Here is a 16,249-nt window from a genome sequence, read left to right as displayed (position 1 = left end):
CGTAGAGCAAAACAGAGAACACCATCATATTCATGAGAGTCTCAACTTTCCATAGAGGGGTCAGTTTGTAGGCCAAACCGTTCTCATGGTCTGACAAACACCGCTCCAGCTCTGTCACCTTTCACCGTAGATGCGAAAGTGTTACATAGGCGGATGCGGTGGATTGAAAAAAACAGATATATCTAGCTTAAACTGACAGATTTTTATGGGGATTGTTTTATTATGCTAATTCAATTTCCGCGGGGGTGTGGACATCGACCTTAGTTTGACCAGCGACACGTGTCGCATTCTAATTGTCTACAGACATGTCGTTAGACCAAGTTTAAACTGGCCTTTAGTCTACACCTGTTGTCTACGAAGCATGCGACAAATAAAATTCTATTTGATTTGATTTAGACACATTTTCATAATGCATTGCAGTCAATGGCAAGTGATATCTCAGCAAAATGTGTCAATACTTTCTGTAACGGAACAAAATATAAAAACCTTGTTTGGGGGATCAACTACAAGCACAGAAAGAGTGAAAATAATGCCACGGAAAAATGGATGACCTTCCCCTTTAATGCCCAGCAAAAATTATGAATCCTCTAAGTCTGATTTTCCCTACTTGTGTTTTGGAACTTTTCAAAAATAGAATGCTTCCCTCAGGGTATACACATCAAATGTTTCCTCAGAATTTCATTATCAACCTTATCTTATTCATTTTTACAGTGTCGTCCAAATGTTATGTAGGCCTTAACATTTTTATCTTGACATTTTATCCTTTAGTCATTGGGGGCTCATTTTTATCTTGACATTTTATCCTTTAGTCATTGGGGGCTCATGTATTGTGCATTGCCATTTACCTTTATACTTGGGTTAACACTGACTAAAAGAGCCCTGATGTGCTTTTTTAATGATCAGATTATACAACACTTGAATGTATTGTTTTAGCTTGCTCAAATGTTTGGAAATGGCTCCCACTCTTGACAACAGAGATGCATATTTTGATAAATAACATACAGAGCCATGTATGGCCCATAGCATGAGAGCATGTTATTTAGACCTTTGTAAAAAATAATTATTGTTGTCCTAATCACAGTTCACTAGTCTTCCTTCTAAAAGACAATGTAACCTTTTTTTATTTACAGAGAAATGGTTTGAAATAAAGAGAGACATGGCAAAGATGGAAATCCTCAAAATCCTGAACACAAGGAAACAACAAGAAAGTGTGAAGAGGTGATGCAGGCTATGTGCAGTATATTCTGATAATACACTTTAGATACCAAAACTGGTTCATACTGTATTCCTTAATACTGGATCATCAATTGACTTTCATTTCTTCTGCAGTTATAAATGAGCAAGACTGTCACTTATTGGCCAAAGTCCTGTCAGTTGGATTGGTAGAGGCAGACCCAAACTGTCTTCAACACCAAGGACTACAGGGACCCGCGTGGCGTCACTTCCTGAAGGATCAGCACACTTAGGGAGTACCAGGAAATGTACAAATAGGTTACGAAGTCATTTACATTTGGTACCCTGGAAAATATTGATTTCTACGCAAGATCAAGCTATCCACAAATATCAAAAAACATTAACGGACAATGTGAGAATGAAGGAGGATGCACTCATTGGCCCACATTTGTCATTGCAGTGATGTGCTGCCCTTTTATTTGATTAGTTAATTATTGAATAATGAAATTATATCTACAAAAGGAACATGACTTACATCATATTTATGTCATGCTTTTTTTGTGCCTTGTAATTACATGTTTGGTCAAAAAAGCAAACATCCAATTTCCTGTTGTGGTAAAAGTACACACAACCATGGTTTTGAGACTATAATAGCTCACAAACTGTTCATGATTTCCACACGTTATGAAAACACAACGATATTCCAATCTCAAGAGAAAAAGTTAAAACAATTGGTGAGATATTTGATCACCCCTTGTTTACTCTCACATTCTCATTTGGTCAAGTTGTAGTCAGAGAATTTTGGTAAGTAGAGAACGATTGCTTTGAGAATGTTGTGATAACTTCCTGGTGGAAAAGGACTAAACCAATCAACCTGATGTAGGCCTACCTGTGATTTCGATTTTTTTCAACTGTGAGTTATATTTTGTTATTGTGATGCTGATAACATTTATTGAAAAAAGAAAAACAACAGTATGTCTGTTAGAAACTATGTTGTCAGAGGACAGCACATATGACATATGACCCTGTGTGCAATTTCTATTCATACACATACAGTATTTCTTGAGGCATGTTGGCGAAATCTGAGTGACAACAATGCATTAGGCCCCAATGGATTCAAAGAGGAAAATGGGCAGTTTCATTTATTTTTAGTCGCCGTCTTGCCTTTTCCTAAAATAATAACAAAGAGAGAGAGAAAGGGAAGAGGTTATTATAACGTTAGCATGTTATTTCTGCTTCTGACTTCATGGTTCTAGCCTGCTGAGGTCACTCACCCCAGACACAGTTGTTTAGGGTCCGTCCTAGCAGATACATCATTGTCACCACTGTCATGTTCAAGAGGAATAACCCCAACACACCAGAGGTGCTAAGGAGCCCGAGGAGAGGATACACCCAAAGACCTACCGCCAAGTAGATAAATATCACCCTACAGAACAAGACAAATGGAGAACGGAGGTGCAGTGAAACAACATACAGTAAGTACAATGTCTGACTATTGTCAATATGTGTAGTGGGTCAGCAGCTTAAATTTTGAATCAGAATTTGAACTCCATTTTCAAATTAATATGGATTAGTGCAACAAACACATGGTCAGCAATACATACATTTCTATCTTATTAATAAACAACATTACATACCAGCCCAAGTAAGCCAAGCCCACAACTCCTAAGGCAGCTAAGCCGTTTTTAGTCTTTGGGTACACATGATGTTGAAGCAGGATCTCCCCAAGTAAGACCGGCATAACAACGGTGTGCTACAAATAATATGGTCATACATTATCATCATTATATTTACTTTCCAGCCAACTTCTACATTCACAATCATTTGTCTGTAATTTGTATGTACTGACCATAGCATGATTCATCCAGAGAGGAAAGAAGGCATCTAAAGATTCTGGGTAGACAAGCTGCCTGTCATAGGCAAAGATCACCCAGAAAAGCAGCACCACAAACTGAGACATTTTAGAGACAAAAGGAAATAAATAAAAATTGCAGTAAATCCATTAAGATGAGATACACTATTCTCCCTTTGATGTGGGAGATTTTATGTTGGTGCCATATCAAATCACAATATTTCAATCACTCCTTCTCACCATGCCTACAGGGAAGGCAAGGACAGAGAAGATGAGGTCTTTCCACTTGTCAAGACCCATGACTGTGTTTTTCCCAGTCTGAAGATCATTCACCACGGCCATCCCAAAGAACACCATCTGCAATAACTTGAACATTGCATACATAGCATATTATTGTTGTTCCCATTTTGTTATCATTTATCATGAATATAAACATACAATAAATCATACAACAAAAATCAGCTAGCCTCATGTGACCTTTGAGATTTTCCTGACATGGTTGACACGGTTGAACCTCTATACCGGATATATTCAACTCTGTGTTAAGTTTTATTGTTCAGGTCAAACCACAACCTATGCAGTATAACCAATTTCGTCCAACTATCCCAAATCAATTCAATTCACAATAACATTTAGCCATTCCTTTTGTAATTTGAGTTTGTAGTACCTTTTAATCCATTAGAATCCAACCCCCAATTGTAATTAAAATGCCAAATAATCTCACCAGGTTGAGGAAAGTAAGGTACTTCCAGGGTCCACCATACTCAAAGATCCCAGGTGGTAACTTCTCTCCATCCTTAGCAGCCATGGACTTAATGATAAAGGCATACCAGCTGAAAGCTGTGATATGGTAAACTATTCTCACTTTTGCAATCATGATAAACTAAGATAGTATCAATCTATCTCTATAATAGAAATACTAGCAAACACTGACGGAAATAATAGCAAACACCGAGTCTGGCATTGACACAAACTGTACCACCAAACAGGCACCACTTTCCTATCTGGTGTAGTGCACAATGTTACAAGAAAGAAGGGGTTTTGGCGGAGAAAAGCTCTTTATTACACGATTAAGTTTCAGCATCGGCTTATTAATACATTTGGAAATAGAAGGGTTACAAAAGCACATTCCTAAACAAGGGGTCCACTGTTGTTGGTAATGTTTGGGGTTTTCTTATTTCATAATCAGTCCAATCTGGCACGTGATTGGTTTAGTGATGTCAAATCAAAGGATGACTAAAAAATATAATGAGTAATGGAAACATAATATGTAATTTTTTATTATGTCTCTGGTGTTTGCTAAGATACATAATGGGTTTAGGACACTTTATTAGTATGTCTCATATAATAGCCTACATTACAAATACACAGCACGCCTCTAATTAGTACAGAAATAAAAGATTCTCTCAGTGCTGTAGCTAATCAATTTGTTTCACTCTAGGAGCTTTGGAAAGGACACTAATAATACGTTCACACAAAGTTATTTCTGTTGCTTAACTAAATGGTTGACCCAAAATGACTGGGTTCAAGCACTTTATTCACTCATGGACAAGCTATATCAGGACATTCTGTACATAGCAAGTCTTATGACAGGCTGATGATCAACAGTAGGCCTGTCCAAATGTTTGTAACACTTATCAACAGTAGGCCTGTTACAATTCACAGTTCGTACATCCCCAAGAAACTCCAGGGGGAAACATTTCATCCTCTCCTTGTAGATCCTGTCTAACCTTCCACTCTGGGTGACGGCAAACAGAGTTTTCCCGTCTCCAACTGTCCCTGTGAAGCCGCAAAAGGAATGAGAGTAAGCTCATTGAAATGTAAAACACTATAATCAGCTTGCAGAAACTGTTTTGAATTGGTACATTTTGAAATAGGAGAGCTCATTGTCTAATCAATAAGTGAGATAAGAAATAGCCCAAAACTTTAAACATAGTGTTACTTTTTAGCAGCGTCAATCCCTCGCTGAGGTCAAACAGGTCTGGAGCCACAGTATCCAAATTGGCATTTTGGTTTTGTCGCATGTTACTGTAAGTACTCTTTTCAACAATCCTGTTTACTGTTTTGCATCAAGACTTTTATTCAGAAAGGTTGAAATCATGACGATCATGCCTTTTCAGGTCCTGTTCCACAAGAGAGAGTACACCAAAATGTATTTTGTATCAAAATACAAACACATTTTCTCCGGTATTAAACTTTATTATAATCCTAAGAAAATCAAACGTGTTGAAAAAGTATTTAATTTATCTAGTGTCTATCATAAGTATTCACCACCTTGGATTTCTTCACATTTTATTGTGTTACAAAGTGGGATTAAAATGGAGTGAATTGTCATTTTTTTGTCAACTATCTACACAAAATACTCTGTAATGTGAAAGTGGAAGAACATTTTTAACATATTTTTTAGATTAATGAAAACTAAAACACTAATATACCTTAATTAGATAAGTATTCATCCCCCTGAGTCAATGCATGTTAGAAACACACTGTAAGCGATTACAGCTGTGAGTCTTACTGGGTAAGTCTCTAAAAGCTTTGCAAAACTTGATTGTGCAATATTTGCCCATTATTCTTTTCAAAATTCTGTAAGATCTTTCAAGGTATTGGGGATCATGGTTAGACAGCAATTTTCATGTCTTGCCATAGATTTTCCAGCAGATTTAAGTCAAAACTGTAACTCGGCCACTCAGGAACATTGATTGTCTTCTTGGTAAGCAACTCCAGTGTAGATTTGACCTTGTGTTGTAGGTTATTGTCCTGCTGAAAACTGAATTCCTCTCCCAGTGCAAAGAAGACTGAAGCTGGTTTTCCTCTAAAATTTTGCCTGTGCTTAGCTCCATCTTGTTTATTTTCATCCTGGAAAAACTCCACTGTTTTTGTATATGTCAAGCATACCCATACCATGATGCAGCCACAACCATGCTTGAAAATAAGGAACAAGTTACTCAGTGATGGATGTGTTGTGTTGGACTTGCCCCAAACATAAGGCTTTGCATTTAGGCCAAAAAGTGTATTCCTTTGTCGTGTTTTTTTTGTAGTGTTACTTTATGCATATTTTGTATATTTTTATTCTTCTTTTCACTTTGTGATTTAGGAAATTATTGTGGAGTCACTACAATGTTGTTGATCCATCCTCAGTTTTCTCCCAACACAGCCATTGAACTCTGTTTGTGTTTTAAAATCCCCAATGGCCTCATGGTGACACCCCTGAGCAGTTTCCTTCTTGTCCTGCAGCTCAGTTCAGAAGAACAACTGTGTCTTTGATGTGTCTAGGTGGTTTAATACATCATCCACAGCATAATTATTAGCTTCACCTTGCTAAAAGAGATATTCAATGTCTGATTTGTTATTGTTACCGATCTACCATCATTGGCTTTCAAAAAGCTCCCTAGACTTTGTAGTTGAATCTGTGCTTGATATTCAATACTTGACTGAGGGAAATGTTAGGAATCAAAAACCTGGTCAAGGTGTGGAGAAATGCTAGATGCAAAATATAAGGTGGACAACTTCTATATTTAAGAGATAGACAGACAGACATATGCATATGGGAAGACAGACATGTTCCTCTTAGAGGTTCACAGCATATTTCTCACCCTCCAGAGGCGGGCTGACCTACATACTCTTGCCATATCTGTTCACTGGTTCACCCTTCCATGCCATTACATCAAGGCTGAGACCTTGGGGTTGAATAGACTATACATTTGAAACATCTTAAAACCTCTTAAAAAAGGACACCCATGGACAATTTTATGGCCCAGGGGCCCAGATTCCACTAAGACCTGTTTTATGGTGACATCTGGCCTCCGAGAGGATACCTAAAGGCCCAATTCCAATAGGGAATAATCATCGTGTAAAATAATTGACAGAATACACATCTTAACACTTGTTAAAATACCCTATACAAACAATAAGAACATACAGTGCCTTTCGGAAAGTATTCAGACCCCTTGACTTTTTACACATTTTGTTATGTTACAGCCTTATTCTAAAATGGATTAAATAAAAACATTTCCCTCAGCAATCTACACACAATACACCATAATGACAAAGCGAAAAATGTTTTTTAGAAATGTTTGCAAATGTATAAAACCTTTAAAACAGAAATACATTTACATTAGTATTCAGACCCTTTGATATGAGACTCGAAATTGAGCTCAGGTGCATCCTGTTTCCATTGATCATCATTGAGATGTTTCTACAACTTGATTGGAGTCAACCTGTGGTAAATTGAATGGACATGATTTGGAAAGGCGCACACCTGTCTATACAGGGTCCCACAGTTGACAGTGCATGTTAGAGCAAAAACTCCCTAGTCCTTGCTGATGACAAGCATACCCATAACATGATGCAGCCACCACCATGCTTGAAAATATGAAGAGTGGTATTCAGTGATGTCTTATGTTGGATATTCTGGACATAAAGTTAATTTCTTTGCCACATTTTGGCAGTTTTACTTTAGTGCCTTATTGGAAACAGGATGCATGTTGTGGAATATTTTTATTCTGTATATGGTTCCTTCTTTTCACTCTGTCATTTAGGTTAGTATTGTGGAGTAACTACAATGTTTTCGATCCATCCTCAGTTTTCTCATATCACAGCTATTAAAATCTGTAACTGTTTAAAAGTCATCATTGGCCTCAGGATGAAATCCCTGATTTCATCCTGAGTCACCATCTAAAAAGTCCTAAAAGTCACCATCTGGCATTCCGACGGACAAATCTGGGTTTGGCGGATGCCAGGAGAACGCTACCTGCCCCAGTGCATAGTGCCAACTGTAAAGAGTTATTAAAGTGACTGTGCATAGATAATAAACAGAGAGTAGCAGCAGCGTAGAAGGGGTGGGGGGGGGGATGCAAATAGTCTGGGTAGCCATTTGATTAGATGTTCAGGAGTCTTATGGCTTGGGGGTAGAAGCTGTTTAGAAGCCTCTTGGACCTAGACTTGGCGCTCCGGTACCGTTTGTCGTGCGGTAGCAGAGAAAACAGTCTATGACTTGGGTGGCTGGAGTCTTTGACAATTTTCAGGGCCTTCCTCTGACACCGCCTGTTATAGAGGTCCTGGATGGCAGGGAGCTTGGCCCCAGTGATGTACGGTGCCATTCGCACTACCCTCTGTAGTGCCTTGCAGGCCGAGCAGGTGCCATACCAGGCAGTGATGCAACAGGTCAGGATGCTCTTGATGGTGCAGCTGTAGAACCTTTTGAGGATCTGAGTACCCATGCCAAATCTTTTCAGTCTCCTGAGGGGGAGTAGGTTTTGTCGTGCCCTCTTCACGACTGTCTAGGTGTACTTGGACCATGTTAGTTTGTTGGTGATGTTGACACCAAGGAACTTGATGCTCTCAACCTGCTCCACTACAGCCCCGTCGATGAGAATGGGGGCATGCTCGGTCCTCCTTTTCCTGTAGTCCACAATCATCTCCTTTGTCTTGATCACGTTGAGAGAGAGGTTGTTGTCCTTGCACCACACGGTCAGGTCTCTGACCTCCTCCCTATAGGTTGTCTCGTCGTTGTCGGTGATACACCCTCCTGTCACAGCCGTTGTAAGGAGGAGACCAAGGCGCAGCGTGGTAAGCGTACATTCTTCTTTATTAAAAGAACGAACACTGAACAAAATAACAAAACGAACCGTGAAGCTATATGGATAGTGCAGACAGGCAACTAAACATAGAACAAGAACCCACAAACACCAAAGGGAAAATGGCTACCTAAATATGACCCCCAATCAGAGACAACGATAAACAGCTGCCTCTGATTGGGAACCATATCAGGCCACCATAGACATACAAAACACCTAGACCTACAACAAACCTTGACATACAAAAACCCTAGACAATACAAAAACCAACGTACCCACCCTAGTCTCACCCTGAACTAACCAAAATATAAAGAAAACAGAGATATCTCAGGTCAGGGCGTGACACATCCAAAGTGTAATTAATAAGGGATATTCAATGTTTTTGCAAGGCATTGGAATACGTCACTGGTCTTTGTGGTTGAATCTGCATGACTGATAGATCTTACAAATAATTCTATGTGTGGGATACAGATATGAGGTAGTCAATCAAAAAACATGTTAAAGACTATTATTGCACACAGAGTGACTTGTTTAGCAAATGTTTACTCCTGAGCTTATTAGGCTTGCCATAACAAAGAGGTTTAATACTTATTGACTCAAGACATTTCAGATTTTCATTTTTAATTAAAGATGCACTATGCAGAAATCGCTCCTCCATTTCCTTGTTGCTAAAATTGGAATAGTTTGCCTATTTTCAGTTTGTGACAAAATTAGGAAGTATAGTGTACCATCTAAACCGCTGTGAAATATATTTTCCATAACCAAAAATATTGTATTTTCAGCTGTTTGAAGCTGGTGTACAAATGGAAAGTAAAACAAAAAAAGTTAAGAATGGGAAGCTTTGACATAGCACACAGAACAGAACACAAAGCTTCTTACTGGTTTTCAATGAGAACGACAGATTAATGACTCACATTTCTACGTGAATTTGTTTGTGTCGAACAAAAAATGACATATTTTAATTTGTAAAAATTCCTAAAAACATAATTCCACTTTGACATTATGGGGTTTTGTGTGTAGGCCAGTGACACAAAATCTCAATTTAATCCATTTTAAATTCAGGCTGTAACACAAGAAAATGTGGAAAAATTCAAGGGGTGTGAATACTTTGAGGTCACTGTAGATAACTTTCCTAATGCACATTCTTTATGAGCTTTGTTTGTATGAGCTTTTGTTTGTTTGTATGACACTAGTCCAGGTACAAGCTTTTGCAGCTCCTCTGCTATTTCTGATGTAAACACTTCAGTTAACACTGGTCTTCAGGAAGAGGTTTAAACAGTCCTGTGAAATGGGTTTTACATTGAAGGGTGGACACACACTAACCCATATGCAGTTGTGGAGATAGATCTGAGAGCACAGGAATAAGTAGTATTATAAACTGGGTGGTTCGAGCCCTGAATGCTGATTGGCTGACAGCCGTGGTATATCAGACCGTATACCACGGGTATGACAAAACATGTATTTTTACTGCTCTCGTTACGTTGGTAACCAGTTTATAATAGCAATAAGGCACCTCGGGGGTTTGTGGTATATGGCCAATATACCATGTCAAAGGGCTGTATCCAGGCACTCAGGGTTGCGTCGTGAGGAAGAACAGCCCTTAGCCGTGGTATATTGGCCATATACTACACCTCCTCGGGGCTTATTGCTTAAATTAGTAACACCATCTTGCCCTCTGATTGGCTAAATACATTTGTGCTCATTCCCCTGCAAGTCCTGAAAAAGATTGTGCATTTTAGCCAACAACTGAACTGAATTTTGTAGCAGAAATATAGCCAGACTGAACCATTGATCCTGTCTCCTTTATGAATGGAACATTCCTCAGTCCAAGTGAAGAGCCAAGTACTACTCCGACTTTGACCTCATGGTGGTGCAAGAGCCCAATCCTACAAGTAAACATTTTCCTCCTCTTCCTTTACATAATGTAAAAAGTACATGGTTATCTAACTGGCCATGCTTTATTACATTTGCCTTACTGTTTTAGGAAGTCATGTATATCCTATTTAGTTTATCTACGGCATTATCAGTGCTTGACTTAGGCATGAGCTCACCAGAGCTGAGTACCGGCTCCTCAAATGTAGTAGTGCTTGAGTTCCTGCACCACTTAGCTCAAAAGCCAACAAGCGCGCACAGTCTCATTGCAGAATTAGACGCTCATCCACATTCCCCAAATGTCACATTTAGAAGTGTTTATGTTGCTCCTGCTGCTCAGTATCATTCCATTTCTACACATTTCGAAGTTAAGGGGTTCAGTTTAGGCACTCATTCAGAATAGTTAAAGGGAACATCCACCCAAAACCACTCATTCCTTTAATATACAGTGTTAAAAAACACTATCTAAGAACAATATTGGTTGTGAACAAATTTTTCATTTTGGTGCTATAATAAGTTTGGTAGCAACATGGAAAATCTGTTGCGGCTCAAGTTGACTACGAAATCCACAATGTAATGCTACACTATATATACAGATTTATCTGGACACCCCTTCAAATGAGTGGATTCGGCTATTTCTTCCACACCCGTTGCTGACAGGTGTATAAAATCGAGCACACAGCCATGCACTCTCCATAGACAAACACAATCTCCATAGACAAACACTGGCAGTAGAATGACCTTACTGAAGAGCTCAGTTACTTTCAATGTGGAACCGTCATAGGATGCCACTTTTCCAACAAGTCAGTTCATCAAATTTCCGCCCTGCTAGAGCTTCCCCGGTCAACTGTATGTGTTGTTATTGTGAAGTGGAAACATCTAGGAGCAACATTGGTTCAGACGTGAAGTGGTAGGCCACACAAGCTCACAGAACAGGACTGCCGAGTGTTGAAGCGCGTAGCGTGTAAAAAATAGTCTGTCCTCGGTTGCAACACTCACTACCGAGTTCCAAACTGCCTCTGGAAGCAACGTCAGCACAAAAACTGTTAGTCGTGAGCTTATTTTTTAAATGTAATCTTTATTTAAATAGGCAAGTCAGTTAAGAACTAATTCTTATTTACAATGACAGCCTACCCCAGCCAAACTGAACCATGCAGCCCAATTGTGCGCTGCCATATGGGACTCCAATCACAGCTGGTTGTGATACACCCTGGAATTGAACCAGGGTCTGTAGTGATGCCTCTAGCACTGAGATCCAGTGCCTTAGACCGCTGCACCACTAGGGAGCACCCATGTTGGATTAGAACTCACAACCATCACCATTAAACTTTTAACCAAATGTCTTAGCACACTGCACCACGAGTCAGTCATGAAATGGGTTTCCACGACCGAGCAGCCTCACACAAGCCTAGGATCACCATGTGCAATGCCAAGCGTTGGCTGGGGTGGCGTAAAGCTCGCCGCCATTGGACTCTGGAGCAGTGGAAACATGTTCTCTGGAGTGATGAATGACGCTTCACCATCTGGCATTCCGACGGACAAATCTGGGTTTGGCGGATGCCAGGAGAACGCTACCTGCCCCAGTGCATAGGTGGTGGAGGAGAAATAATGGTCTTGGGCTGTTTTTCATGGTTCGTGCTAGGCCCCTTAGTTCCACTGAAGGGTAATCTTAAAGCTATAGCATGCAGTGACATTCTAGACGATTCTGTGCTTCCAACTTTGTGGCAAAGGTTTGGGGACGGCCCTTTCCTGTTTCAGCATAACAATGTCCCCGTGCACAAAGCGAGGTCCATACAGAAATGGTTTGCCGAGATTGGTCTGGAAGAACTTGACTGGCCTGCACAGAGCCCTGACCTCAAGCCCATCGAACACCTTTGGAATGAATTGGAACACCGACTGTGAGCCAGGCCTAATCACCCAACATCAGTGCCCGACCTCTCTAATGCTCTTGTGGCTGAAAGGAAGCAAGTCCCTGCAGCAATCTTCCAGCATCTAGTGGAAAGCATCCCTAGAAGAGTGGAGGCTGTTATAGCAGTCAGTAAAGGGGTGACCAACTCCATATTAATGCCCATGATTTTGGAATGAGATGTTCAACAAGAAAGTGTCCACATACTCATGTAGTATATCTCCATAGGTTAGCTAGCTACTGTACCTAGCAAACATAGCTACACACAATAATACCAAGGACAATACGAGCATGTAAAGTAGCTAGTTTGCTGTACAATCGCCTAAACAAACTGCACTATCAATTTAGGAGTCTGCAGTACAATCTCACCATATTCAACCTGCAGATCGATATGCCTCACAGAGTGGAGTCTGACATTCGCTATGACATAAACTCAGCAAAAAAAGAAACATTCTCTCACTGTCAACTGCGTTAATTTTCAGCAAACTTAACAGGTGTAATATTTGTATGAACAAAACAAGATTCAACAACTGAGACATAAATTGAACAAGTTCCACAGACATGTGACTAACAGAAATGGAATAACGTGTCCCTGAACAAAGGGGGGGTCAAAATCAAAAGTAACAGTCAGTATCTGGGGTGGCCACCAGCTGCATTAAGTACTGCAGTGTATCTCCTCCTCATGGACTGCACCAGATTTGCCCGTTCTTGCTGTGAGACGTTACCCCACTCTTCCACCAAGGCACCTGCAAGTTCCCGGACATATCTGGGGGGAATGGCCCTAGCCCTCACCGTCCGATCCAACAGGTCCCAGATGTGCTCAATGGGCTTGAGATCTGGGCTCTTCGCTGGCCATGGCAGAACACTGACATTCCTGTCTTGCAGGAAATCCCGCACAGAAGGAGCAGTATGGCTGGTGGAATTGTCATGCTGGAGGGTCATGTCAAGATGAGCCTGCAGGAAGGGTACCACATGAGGGAGGAGGATGTATTCCCTGTAACACACAGCGTTGAGATTGCCTGCAATGACAACAAGCTCAGTCAGATGATGCTGTGACTCACCGCCCCAGACCGTGACGAACTTTCCACCTCCAAATCGATCCCGCTCCAGAGTACAGGCCTCGGGGTAACGCTCATTCCTTTGATGATAAACGCAAATCCGACCACCACCCTTGGTGAGACAAAACCACGACTCATCATTGAAGAGCACTTTTTACCAGTCCTGTCTGGTCCAGCGACGGTGGGTTTGTGCCCATAGGCAACGTTGTTTCCGGTGATGTCTGGTGAGGTCCTGCCTTACAACAGGCCTACAAGCCCCCAGTCCAGCCTCTCTCAGCCTATTGAGGACAGTCTGAGCACTGATGGAGGGATTGTGCGATCCTGGTGTAACTCGGGCAGTTGTTGTTGCCATCCTGTACCTGTCCCGCAGGTGTTGCGTGACGATTGGTTTAGCAACCGCGTGACGCATCATGCCAACGTGAACGCATCATGACAACAGTCTGTGAGGTGGGGCGTTAGGAATCCAATGAATATAGGAACGTTTATCTCCCTTCTATAATACAATATCTCTGACAACGGCACCATGCAATGCAGCCTGGACTAAAAAGGCAGACAAATAGGACAAATGTGCTCGACCCTCTGTTAAATGTCCCATTTCTCGAGGTAGGAATATCGCAAAAGTATGATAAGTCGCTCATTCGAGAGAAGACATCCTCCCGAGTTATGACATCGGCCGTTATTGAAATCTGACATGCATGATATACGTTTTCTCGATCTAACAGTCGTATCCCTACTAACTTCCAGTGTATTGAGAGTAACTTCATCACAGTGCCACCTCATACCGGATGGACTTCTGCCTGCTTGAACTCCAACAACTCAGGTATACGTGAAAACGTGACCCATAGAATCGATGAACATCACTCAGAGATGCACAAACACAAAATAACGGGTGAACCTTTCCTTTCAGGTCAGGGTTAAGGTTTGGGATAGGGTTAAAAAAATTACATTTAGGCACTCATTCCAAGGGATTAAGGTTTGGGATAGGGTTAAAACCCCAGAGGAAAAAACTGTGTCCACAACTGAGATTGAACACAAAGCCTTCTGATACAGAGTCATGGGACTATGCCTATCCACCAGCCCCAGCTACAAAATGCTCTAACAAAACCTAAGTCTACTTGACGGTAATAGGGCTTACTGTTGCTCCTAGTGTCATCTTTTAAAGGCCTTTCCTTACGTCCTCAGGACATGTATAGACGTCCAATATCGACTTCAATCTTGAACGACCTGGCTGCAAAAGCATGGTGGAGTTCCTGCACCTTAATATAAACAGTAGCAACACCCAGTGTTGTAGTGCTCCCGAGACCGGTCTCAAGAGACCACATGTTGAGTGTCTCGGTGTCTGATACATTTTTACTCGGTCTCGGACAATGAAGACTCTTTTTCTGGCCGAGACAAGCGTATTAATAATGCTTTAAATTATGTTTACATACTGTTTTACCCATTTCATATGTATATACTGCATTCTAGTCGAGGCCTATCCTATTTAACTATTGCTGTACACATACTATTCTTCAGATATACTACATATTCTATCCATATATTGTCCATATTGTCTATACATCACATCCCATCACCACACACACACACACACACACACACACACACACACACACACACACACACACACACACACACACACACACACACACACACACACACACACACACACACACACACAAGCTGTACGAGATCTTCAGTTTCTTGGCAATTTCTCGCATGGAATAGCCTTCATTTCTCAGAACAAGAATAGACTGACAAGTTTCAGAAGAAAGTTATTTGTTTCTGGCCATTTTGAGCCTGTAATCGAACCCACAAATGCCGACGCTCCAGATACTCAGCTAGTCTAAAGAAGGCCAGTTTTCTTGCTTCTTTAATCAGAACAACAGTTTTCAGCTGTGCTAACATAATTGCAAAAGGGTTTTCTAATGATCAATTAGCCTTTTAAAATGATAAACTTAGATTAGCTAACACAGTGTGCCAACACAGGAGTGATGGATGCTGATAATGGGCCTCTGTAGATATTCCATTAAAAATCAGCTGTTTCCAGATACAATAGTAATTTACAACATTAACACTGTCTACACTGTATTTCTGATCAATTTGATGTTATTTTAATGGACAGAAATGTGCTTTTCTTTCAAAAACAAGGACATTTCTAAGTGATCCCAAACTTTTGAACGGTATATATATGTATATATGTATATACATACATATACATGATGATATATATATATATATATATATACAGTCATTTATCAGCAACCATCACTCCTGTGTTCCAATGGCACGTTCTGTTAGCTAATCCAAGTTTATCATTTAAAAAAATGGATCATTAGAAAACCCTTTTGCAATTATGTTAGCAGAAGTCCAGGTAATTCCAAAGGGTTCACATACTTTTTCTTGCCACTGTATATATATATATATATATATATATATATATATATATATATATACACATGCCACTGTGCAAGAAAAAGCATGTGAACCCTTTGGAATTACCTGGACTTCTGCATAAATTGGCCATAAAATTTGATCTGATCTTCATCTAAGTCACAACAATGGACAAACACAGTCTGCTTAAACTAATAACACACAAACAATTAGACGTTTTCATGTCTTTATTGAACACACCGTGTAAACATTCACAGTGCAGGGTGGGAAAAGTATGTGAACCCTTGGTTTTAATAACTGGTTGACCCTACTTTGGCAGCAATAACCTCAACCAAACGTTTTCTGTAGTTGCGGATCAGACATGCACAACGGCCAGGAGGAATTTTGGACCATTCCTCTTTACAAAACTGTTTCAGTTTCG

At 40.4% G+C, this 16,249-nt stretch overlaps 2 protein-coding genes across 3 annotated transcripts in view; both read right to left on the bottom strand.

Annotated features, from left to right (window-relative positions):
• Positions 1-1,095: 1,095 nt before the first annotated feature.
• On the bottom strand, positions 1,096-4,080 carry LOC139562277 (androgen-dependent TFPI-regulating protein). Its single transcript, XM_071379837.1, has 6 exons — positions 3,750-4,080; positions 3,266-3,391; positions 3,023-3,124; positions 2,811-2,926; positions 2,448-2,599; positions 1,096-2,343 (listed from the first exon to the last, which is right to left on the bottom strand). Exons 1-6 carry the CDS (start codon positions 3,900-3,902, stop codon positions 2,312-2,314), a joined length of 681 nt encoding a protein of 226 aa, XP_071235938.1. The 5' UTR covers positions 3,903-4,080; the 3' UTR covers positions 1,096-2,311.
• A 195-nt stretch (positions 4,081-4,275) lies between these two features.
• Positions 4,276-16,249, bottom strand: part of LOC139562261 (protein FAM83H-like) — a 63,157-nt gene continuing 51,183 nt past the window's right edge. Inside the window, exon 5 of one of the 2 annotated variants that reach the window (XM_071379788.1) lies at positions 4,276-4,804. In XM_071379788.1, the coding sequence (XP_071235889.1) occupies positions 4,678-4,804 (127 nt within the window). In that variant the 3' untranslated portion in view covers positions 4,276-4,677. The remainder of the gene's footprint in view (positions 4,805-16,249) is intronic. The other variant, XM_071379789.1, reaches the window with a different exon arrangement.

The sequence above is a fragment of the Salvelinus alpinus genome, chromosome 32, assembly GCF_045679555.1.
Source record: "Salvelinus alpinus chromosome 32, SLU_Salpinus.1, whole genome shotgun sequence".
In the NCBI taxonomy this organism is placed as follows: Eukaryota; Metazoa; Chordata; class Actinopteri; order Salmoniformes; family Salmonidae; genus Salvelinus; species Salvelinus alpinus.
This window is presented reverse-complemented; position numbering and strand designations above follow the sequence as displayed.

Coding starts and splice junctions, on each gene's coding strand:
- LOC139562277 (XM_071379837.1), bottom strand. CDS start 3,902: ATGATTGCAAAAGTGAGAATAGTTTACCATATCACAGCTTTCAGCTGG. Junction 3,392..3,749: donor ACCTTACTTTCCTCAACCTG/GTGAGATTATTT, acceptor GCAATGTTCAAG/TTATTGCAGATGGTGTTCTT. Junction 2,344..2,447: donor CCTAAACAACTGTGTCTGGG/GTGAGTGACCTC, acceptor TTATTATTTTAG/GAAAAGGCAAGACGGCGACT.